Below are 9,640 nucleotides of genomic sequence, written 5' to 3' on the forward strand. Positions count from 1 at the left end.
GTGGGGGCCGCTGCCCACCCTCCCCGCTTCCTTGTGGTGTGGGCAGGCAGGAGGTGTGATGGTCTTAGATGTTGTGGTACTGGGATTGTGGCACTGTATTCAAACTCTGCTCAGGCCTGCTCTCTGAGCAGGAGGAAGTTACTGAGCCTCTCTGGGCTCTGGTTTCCTCTCCTGCAAAATGTGGGGAGGTTTTGCTGTCCTATTCTTCTCTCCCCTTCCCTCACTTCCTTCACCCCAAGGGAAGGTAGGAAAATTCAAAGCACCGGCCAGGTTCGAGGTGGGTTGAGCTTTATTTATGCTGTCAGTATGGGGCATTTCCTTGTTCCTCACCTACCACCCCTGTCGGTCAGGGGTAGGAGACTGGCGTGTGGCCCCAGGGTGGGCTTGGTCAGTTCCTGGAGAGTCACCTGGCTGGGAGGCGGGCAGCCCCCCGGCCCTTGGTGCATTCCACCTGTCCTCTGGACGCGGATTCAAGCCCACCCATTGAGGCCTGGTTCCCTCGGGAAGGGGGTAGTCAGCCACCCAGGACCATTTGGCTGGAAAGCAGGCATGGCGGGGGTGCTGCAAAGAGAGGATGTTAGACACAGCTGGTCTGGGGTCCTAACTGCTCCGCTTGGAAGCTGCCAGATGTGGTAGGAGACTGAAGAGGGGAGCAAGACTGGATTTTGGCCTGGATGGCTGGGGTAGTCACACTGGCTTCCATAGCTGGTACCTTGGCTCACCGGTCCCATGGCTCCCGAGAGCACCGGCCCCACTGTCCCCCAAAACTCGGGAGGTGTTGCTTATTGGGAGGGGGATTAATTCAGAATCTTCATGCTGCCTCCAACCTCAAGTTCCTCTCCTGGCACCAGCCCCTGGATGGGTGATGGACGAGAGGAGTGGGGCCACCAGAGGATGCCGCCTCCTCTTCCTGCTCCTGGTTCCTGAGGCTTAGCTGTGTTGGGGGTGATGAGGGGGAGGGGGCCATAGGAGACCTTTACCCCAAGTGCCTGGGGGTGGTCTTGGTTGAGCTGGGGGGGAGAGGGATGCCTGCCGAGAGAAGGGAAGAAGAAGGGTCAGTCAGGGTGGGCTTCCCGAGAGCGGGGAGGCCAGAGGGGGCAGGATTGGCGTGAGAGCCGTGGACCTTACCGGGCCATCGCCGAAGTCCCAGGACCAGGAGCCCGAAGAGGAAGAGGCCAGTGGCCACCAGGAGACCAGAGGAGGTGGATTCTGGTTCTGGGAGGGGAGAAGTCCATGAAGGTGGGTCAGCTATGGGGAAAAGGCTGGAACCGGGGCTGTGTGTTACAGCGGGCACACATCGGGACAGGGGTCTTTGAGGGTGTGCAGGTGATAGTTGTATTGAGCGCTTACTGTGTGCTGAGCACTGTACTGAATGCTTGGGAGAGAAGATCCATGTGTGCAAGGAGTCTGTGGATATGTGCAATGTTGTGTATGCAAGCGTGGCGGTGTTTGTACACACGTTCACGGGAGGCCCGTGGGGAGCTGGTACCTGGCAGGGCAACCCTGGCGGTGGCAGTAAGGGGCTCCTCCAGGGAGACGTGGGCAACCTGGCAGGTGTAGCTGGCGCCTGTGGAGCCGGGCTGGACGCGCAGGGTGGAGGAGACGCTGAAGGTGCCAGCGGCGTTCTGGCGGTGGCTGGACAACGAGGAGCCTGGCACGGGGGCCGGGGCAGGCCCAGAGCCTGGCGCAGGGGAGGAGGGAAGGGCAGCCTCGGCCTCCTCCTGGATCCATGTCACAGTCACATCCAGGGGGTAGTAGCCAGTGATGTGGCACGTCAGGGTGGTAAAGGAGGGCCCGGGGGTCACCGTCAGCCGCACCTTAGGTGGTTCTGGGGTGGGGGGGAGTGATGGACAGAGACACGATGAGGCCACCCCCCCACACACACACTCCCCCAGGGGTCAGATAGATTGATGATAGAGGCCCCGTCCCCTTCCCTAGCCCCGAGCTCCCCCCTCGTCCGTCCCCGGGAGGCCCCCCGGCATGGGCCCTCACCCAGAATGCTAAGCCGGATGATCTGCTGGGTCTTGTGCTGGCCAGCGGAGACCTGGCAGATGTAAGCCCCCTCGTCCTCCACCGTCAGGCCCGACAGGGTCAGTGTGGCGTCCCACACCCCGTGCTGTTCCTCAGGCTCCAGCCGGGCCCCTGCCCGCTCGGCCTGGCTCTTGCCACCCGCCGCGGTCCAGCTGACCACGCCCCGGCCACGGCCCTTGTGCTGAAGGCGCCAGTCCACGCTGGGGGGGCCGGAGGCAGCGGCTGCGGAGAAACTGCAGTGCAGGGCTGAGGAGCCCCCGAGCCGGGAGTGTAGGGTTGCCGTAGTCGTGCTCACCTGGAACTCCACTGCAGGGGAGGAGAGGAGCAGAACGGGCGTGAGAGGGACGGATGGATGGATGGAGGGAGGGAGGGCAGGGCTGGGAGTCCCAGCCACCAACAGCGGGTGAAGGGGCCCTGGGCCTCCTCCCCTGTCTGAACCTCTGGGTGAGGCGGGAGGACAGGTGAGGGAAGAGCAGTAGCATGATAGAGCTAGGAGTCAGAGGGATCTGAATTCTAATCCTACCACTTAACTGCTGTGTGACTTTGGGCCAGTCACAAGCTTTCTCAGCCTCCGTGACCTCATTTGTAAAACGGGGATACGGTCTGCGAGCCCCATGTGGGACATGGAATTGGGTCCAAGGTGATTAACTTGTGTCTACCCCAGAGCTTAGTCCGGTGCCTGGCACGTTGTGAGTGCCTAGGAGATACCATACATCTTCTCTCTAGAGGTCAGAGTCCAGAGCAACTGGCTTGGGTTGCAGCAGGAAAGATTTCAGCTAGACGTCAAGAAGGTCTTCCTCCCAGGAGAAGGGGGATGGGGGCACCTCTTCGAACCAGGGTTTTTGGACTGCTTTGGGTGTCATCACCCAAGGGGCGGGGATGGAGAAAATGACCCCTTTCACACCGCCACCTTCCCCCTTCCCGTCGTTTACAGGGCTCCGCAACCCGCTGGGGCTCTGCCCCGGGGCTTCCCTGGCTCCTCTCCTCGGGCTCTCACCTGTGGCCAGGACCGTCCCTTGGGGGCTCAGGGGCAGCTGGAGCTTGGGGTGCAGGGCAGCCCCCTCTTGGACGCCCCTCGGGATCCTCATCACCAGGGAGACCCGGGGGCCGCTCCCGGATACGTGCAGGGTCCCAACGAAGCAGGCGGCCGCCCCCGGCCCCCGACAGGGGAAATAGGGTGAGATCTCGCAGGCCACCTTCTCTCCCCCGCAGTCGGCATGCAGCAAGGCCTGGGCCTGGGGGATCCGCACCGAAGGCGCTGGGGAGGCACGGTGCTCGGTGAGTTGTTGGCCAGGGGAAGGGGACGGGGGCTGTGATAGACGCTGTTTGAGGGCAGGGCACTAGGTGGGGTGGAGCCAGGGCGTTGGTGTAAAGGCTGGAAGAGGGTGGGGTGGAGGCTGGAAGGGGCCAGAGATGTTGGGTAGAGGCTGGGTGAGGGCTGGGCACGAGGCTGGGAGGGTCCAGAGATCTGGGGGTAGAGGCGGGGTGAGGGCAGAGATGGGGCACAGGGCTGGGCGAGGCCAGGGATCTGGGATAGAGGATGGGCAGAGGCGGGGCACGAAATCGGATGAGGGCAGGGGGTCGGTGGGGAGCAGAGGGACCTGGGTAGGCCGCTCTGGTTCTCACCCGAGGCCTCGAAGACGATGGGGTGGTGGTCCTGCGCCGGGGGGACCCCCTCGAAGTCGGTAAAGCCGTCCAGGGCCCCGTCGTCGGGCACTGGCAGCTGCTTGAGGACGAGGGTGGCGGGGACCGTGCTGGACCGGCCGCCGAAGCCTCCCGGAGGCTGGCCGCCGCCCACGGCCGCCTCCTCCAGGAAGAAGCAGTCCAGCACCACGTCCACCGGCCGCTCCGGCCCTGCGGGCACAGGCCTGGGTCGGCGGGCGGGGGCCAGGGCAGGGAACCCACCTCTGCAGTGGGTTCGCCCCTCTGCCCGTCTGGGCTGGTACTTCCCTCTTCCTGGGATTTCAAGTGGCGTCTCCCCCGCCCCCTCCCCGGGCCTCCTGGTCGTCGCCCCCCCAGACCCCGCCATCCGGGATCTCTGCCCTCCCTATTGTCCGCCCCCCCCCCCCCCGCCCCCCAGGTTCACTGTCCGGGCCTGGGTCCCTTCTCCCCCCAGCCCACCCGAAGGCGGTCCCCGCATCTCCCTCTCACCAGGTTTCGGCGCCGCGGCCACGGCCAGGCAGAGCATCCAGGCCGTCCACATGCCCGGGGACCCTCCCCGCGACCCCCGACCTTCCCCAGGGGGGCTGGCGGGGGCTGGGGCACGCTGCCCACCGGGAGGCCTGCCCCGATCCGGGCCCGGGGCTGGGCCTTCCCGCTCCCCCGGTTCCTGCAGGTCCTTTCGCTTTCGCCTCGCGTGCTCCTCCTTCTCCTCCTCCTCCTCCTCCTCCTCCTCCTCCTCCTCCTCCCCTTTCCGCTCCCACCCCCGGTGCCCCCCGCGGCACTGGCACCACTTGGACCGGCTCGGACGCAGATCACCTCGTTTCCTGGTTCTGCCCTCCCCGGAGAGTGGGGGGCAGGCCCGGGTGAACCCGTGGGGCAGCACGAGGCTGCTTAAAAATAAAACCCCAAAACAATAAGTTATGGTATTTGGTAAGCGCTTACTCCGTGCCAAGCACTGTTCTAAGCGCTGGGGTAGATACAAGGTCATCAGGTTGTCCCACGTGGGGCTCACAGTCTTTATTCCCATTTTACAGTTGAGGGAACTGAGGCACAGAGAACAATAATAATAATAATAATAATAATGATGGTAATTGTTAAGCACTTATGTGCCAAACAGCATTCTAAGTGCTGGGGTACATACAAGAGAAGAGATGCAGATGCAGAGAAGCAGCGTGGCTCAATGGAAAGAGCATGGGCTTTGGAGTCAGAGGTCATGGGTTCAAACCCCGGCTCTGCCAGTTGTCAGCTGTGTGACTTTGGGCAAGTCACTTAACTTCTCTGGGCCTCAGTTACCTCATCTGTAAAATGGGGATGAAGACTGTGAGCCCCCCCGTGGGACAACCTGATCACCGTGTAACCTCCCCAGCGCTTAGAACAGTGCTTTGCACATAGTAAGCGCTTAATAAATGTCATTATTATTATTATTGTTCAAGGTATTCAGGTTGTCCCCCTTGGGGCTCACTGTCAATCCCCATTTTACAGATGGGGTCACTGAGGCCCAGGGAAGTTAAGTGGCTTGCCCAAGGTCACACAGCAGACAAGTGAAGAGCAGCATGAGAAGCAGTGTGGCTCAGTGGAAAGAGCACGGGCTTTGGAGTCAGAGGTCATAGGTGCAAATCCTGCCTCTGCCACTTGTCAGCTGTGTGACTGGGCAAGTCACTTCACTTCTCTAAGCCTCAGTTCCCTCATCTGTAAAATGGGGATGAAGACGGTGAGCGCCCTGTGGGACAACCTGATCACTGTGTAACCTCCCCAGTGCTTAGAATAGTGCTTTGCACATAGTAAGCGCTTAATAAATTCCATTATTATTATTATTAAGTGGCAGAGCCAGGATTAGAACCCATGTTCTCCAACTCCGAAGCCCATGCTCTCGCCACTAAACCACGCTGCTTAGCAAGGCCTAGTGGATAGAGACCTGAGTTCTTATGCTGATTCCACCACTTGTCTGCTCTGTGACCTTGGGCAAGTCACTTCATTTCTCTGTGCCTCAGTTACCTCATCTGTCAAATGGGGATTAAGACTTAGAGCCCATGTGGGACAGGGACTGTGTCCCTGATTAGCTTGTACCTACCCCAGAGCCTAGAACAGTGCTTGACACATAGTAAAGCGCTTAACAAATACCGTCATCATCATTCACCAGTCTCGGGGAGAGGCTCAAGTTCCAGAGTCGCCGACAACAGACCCACAGACGGGACCAGGCTGCTGGTCAAGTTTTTGCATTTTATTAGATGTTTGGGGGGGGTGCCAGGCCCCACCAGTCTCCAGGAGCAGAGAGGACAGCCTGGAGGAGGGGTGTCATGCCCCTGGCCCCTGCTCCCCCTCTCTCACCCCTACTTTCATCATTTCCTTCCTCCCTTGGTGGTGGGGACTTCACAGACGGACGAGGGGTCCCGGGGTCCGACCCGGCCCCCTCCCCAGCCCTGGATCTCTAGTCTGCCCTCCCTGCGACCGTCTCAGGGGTAGGAGGCCAAGTCCGGCTTGTGGCAGTCTTCCTGGATGGGCAGGGTGCTGCCCTCCTCCTCCTGTGGGCTCCTGCAAGGGCACGGCTCCTCACCGGAGCTTGGCCGGGGCTTGGCCGCCAAGCCCTCGACGCGGGGATCTGCAGGGGAGAGGCAGCTGGTGAGGGCGAGCAGGAAGGGCTGGGGGCCTCAGCCGGGAACGAGGAGCACCGATCCCATTTCCCCCACAACTGGGCCCCAGGGTCACCAGCCTCATCACACCCATAACTGGACCCTGGGGACATTAGCCCCGTCCCCCCACACACACAGGTGGATCTAGGGGTCACCATCTCCATCACCCCCACAGCTGGCACCCGGGGTCACGGCCGCAATGGTACCTGGTTTTCCACTCAGCCTCCGTCCCTCACAGAGCAGCCAGCACACTATGAGGACCAGGGCGACGAGCAGGCTAGAGAAGACCGCCAACATCCGGATGAAGGCAGAGCTGGGCGGGAACCAAACTCCTGGAATGATGCGGTGGGACGGACTGAGGTCAGTGGTAATAGGATGTATCCATGGGGGTGTCGCAGAGTGGGATGGGTGGGACCCCCGTGGGTCAGGGATGGGGGGAGTCCTGGTGGAGCTGGACGGGTGGGACCCCAGGGGAGAGGATCGGGTGAGACCCTGGGGGAGCGGGACGGGGGAGCCCAGGTTCAGATGAAGATCTGAGGACTCACGTGGGTGGGAGGTGGTGACCCCAAGAGTGGTTGCCGTCCAGCTGCCGGCCGAAGCTGGCAGATTGCTCCTGGCGCTGATGGCCGTGGCTACTGCAAGCAAGAAGGAGAGATGTGGGTGGGGAGAGGGAGACAGGTGCGACCAGGTTAGCCCTGCTGGTGGGCTTCCCCTGGTCAGGGCCGGGTGAGGGGGCAGGCTGTGACCCTCTGACATGTAGACAACTGGGAGGCAGGGTGAGCAGGGTGGCAGAGGGTGGGTGTGGGAAAGTCATTTGCCCCTGCCCCCAACCCTCACTCCTCTCTTCTCCCTGCCATCCTCTGCCCAGGAGATCTGTGATTGCTGACTGTGGAGGCAAGAAGCTCCCCCGGTTCCCGGGCCCCTTGTGGCTTTGGGCAGGTGAGGGCAGGGGCCCACCTGGGGAACGGGGTTGACCACTGCCCGTCGAGACCAGTCGGTGCCTGGAGGTGGGGCGAGCTTGGGGGCCCTGTAGCTGGGGGACACAGTAGGTACAGTCCTGGTCCTGGCACCGCAGTCCGGGCTGGCAACCGCACTTGGCGTTCGAGGTCACATTGCATTTTTGGAGGAAGCCTGCGAGGGTGGGACCGGGCGAGGGGGAAGGCGAAGGGAGAGGGGCCGGGGGAGAAAGAGGAGAAGGGGAGGAGGTGAGAAAGGTGGGGGGTGAGAAGGAAGGGGGGCCTCCCCTGTATTCACCCGCTGCCCACCCAAACTGATACTCTCTTTGGTTCCTATCTGCAGCAATGGGAAAGCAACGTGGCCTAACACAAAGAGCCCTGGGCCCTGGACTCAGAAGGAGCTAGGTTCTTATCCCGGCTCCACCAATTTTCTGCTGCATGACCTTGGGTAAGTCACTTCACTTTTCTGTGCCTCTGTTACCTCATCCGTAAAATGGGGAGTAAGACTGTGAGCCCAATATGAGACGTGGGCTGTGTCCAACCTGATTAGCGGCTTAGTACGGTGCCTAGCACATAGTAAGCATTTAACAGATACCATAAAAAAAATGGGCCTTCTCCAAATCAGTGTCCTCTGCAGACTTGAGTGCTACCTCCCGGGCTCCCCTGCCTGGTACCCCCCTGCCTGGATACCTTCAGGCAATCGTGGCCCCGTGCCTTCTGCCCCCCTGCCCCATGCCTTCAGGCCGCCAACCTCCTTGGTGGGTCTCACCGTGCCTGCAGATTTGGCAGCTCTCACACTGGCGCTGGGAGTTAGGTTTGGGGGTGAAGGAGAAGCCGGAGGAGCAGGGGGAACAGCGAGGTTTCAGCCCCCCTTCTCCACAGTCTTCCTCCAGGTACCTGCCTGGGGGAAGAACAGGAGTTCAGAATCCCACGGTGCACATCCCAATCCATCCCGTTTTAACTGGTCTGCACCCCCGGGTTTCCGGCCCCCGTCCCAGGTTCAGTCCCCCCACCCCCCCCCAGGTCTCAGTCCTTCCCGCCTCTACCTCCCCTGCAAACTCAGTCCCCCTTCCCTTCCGGTCTCTGTCTTCCCTTGATCTCTCACTCCCCTGTCTCTGTTCCATCCTCGGACCTTCTCCTGCCCTGGCGCCAGTCTCCCTGCTTGGGGGTGAGGGGGTGGTCTCTCTCTCTGTCTCTCTGTCTCTCTCTTTGCATTGCCATCTCTGGGTGTCTCAGATCTGTGCATGCGTCCCTCCCACCCCCCCACCACCCGCGTCTCACCTGCATCACACAGCAGGCAGCACCGTGTCCCTGCTCCGACCAGGTACTGACCCTCCGGACAGCCGGCGCCCAGGGCCCCCAGGGCCCCCCAGGCCCAGAACCACCTCAGCGCACCCAGCCAGAGGGGCACCGCTTGGACCATGGCACCCACTGCCCACTCGGTTGTGGCCTCGCTGCCCCACGGTCCCGCTGCCCCGCGGCCCTGCTGTCGGTCAGGCGCGTGGTCCCTGTTCCTGTGTGGGCCGCACCGAGGGTCCCGCCCGCCCCACCCAGCTGCCACTGTCGTTGGTAGGGCTGGGTTGCTGTGTGACTCATCTGCCCGCCCCCCGCCTGGCGCAGCCCCCGATCCTTTCCCTCCCCCGCCGCTTCCTCTCCCCCCTTCCTGAACTAAAATTGTGGTGCCCGTTGTATGCCCAGCCCCCCATCTCTGCCCACCACCAGGGCAAACACACACACACAAGTGCACATACACGCAAACACAGAAACATGTACATGCACACGTGTGCATACAAACACACACACACACAAACCACCACCAGGCTCCCACTCAGCCCCCTGCCCCAGCTAGATTCTCTCTCTGACTTCTGCCTCACATGGAAATGGGAAGGGGCCTTGGGGAGGCGGTGCTTTTCGGGCAGCGTTTCCTGCCCAGACCCTCTTTATCTCCCCACCCCCCAATACTGTACTCCCCCAAGCGCTTAGCACACTGCTCTGCAGACAGTAAGCACTCAGTAAATACGAGTGACTGACTGAATACAGTCCCAACTTAAATGTCACTTGCTATCACCTCCCCTACCCTCCTCCGCTGCAGTCTTTCCTGCCTCTCCCCTCCCGTCATTTCTCACTTCCGAAGGGGGGCCACGAGGGGAGCCCCCCCAACCATCAGTCCCTTCTTCGTTTCCAGTGACTCCAAGATCTAGGGGTCAAAGGTCACCCTCCCCTCTCCCCCCGCCCCATCCTTTCCCAGCCTGGAGGGGGTTGGTGGGAGGCAGAACAGGATTGTCAGGACTGGGGGGCTTCCTGCACTGGAGACTCCCGGGGTGACGGGGCTGTGGAGGTGAAGAGCTCTCACTTTGCACC

The 9,640-nt window shown here is 61.7% G+C and overlaps 2 protein-coding genes across 2 annotated transcripts; both read right to left on the bottom strand.

Annotated features, from left to right (window-relative positions):
• Window positions 1-271: 271 nt before the first annotated feature.
• Window positions 272-4,328, bottom strand: TAPBPL (TAP binding protein like). Its single transcript, XM_038767809.1, has 7 exons — window positions 4,183-4,328; window positions 3,658-3,885; window positions 3,029-3,289; window positions 1,993-2,337; window positions 1,490-1,828; window positions 1,129-1,215; window positions 272-1,029 (listed from the first exon to the last, which is right to left on the bottom strand). Exons 1-7 carry the CDS (start codon window positions 4,232-4,234, stop codon window positions 977-979), a joined length of 1,365 nt encoding a protein of 454 aa, XP_038623737.1. The 5' UTR covers window positions 4,235-4,328; the 3' UTR covers window positions 272-976.
• Window positions 4,329-5,915: 1,587 nt separating this feature from the next.
• On the bottom strand, window positions 5,916-8,761 carry CD27 (CD27 molecule). The gene is made up of 6 exons (XM_038768007.1): window positions 8,561-8,761; window positions 8,049-8,180; window positions 7,281-7,454; window positions 6,869-6,958; window positions 6,530-6,655; window positions 5,916-6,292 (listed from the first exon to the last, which is right to left on the bottom strand). The coding sequence occupies exons 1-6, from the start codon at window positions 8,700-8,702 to the stop codon at window positions 6,147-6,149; spliced, it is 810 nt and encodes a 269-aa protein (XP_038623935.1). The 5' UTR covers window positions 8,703-8,761; the 3' UTR covers window positions 5,916-6,146.
• Window positions 8,762-9,640: the final 879 nt, after the last annotated feature.

Source organism: Tachyglossus aculeatus, chromosome 27 (assembly GCF_015852505.1).
Source record: "Tachyglossus aculeatus isolate mTacAcu1 chromosome 27, mTacAcu1.pri, whole genome shotgun sequence".
In the NCBI taxonomy this organism is placed as follows: Eukaryota; Metazoa; Chordata; class Mammalia; order Monotremata; family Tachyglossidae; genus Tachyglossus; species Tachyglossus aculeatus.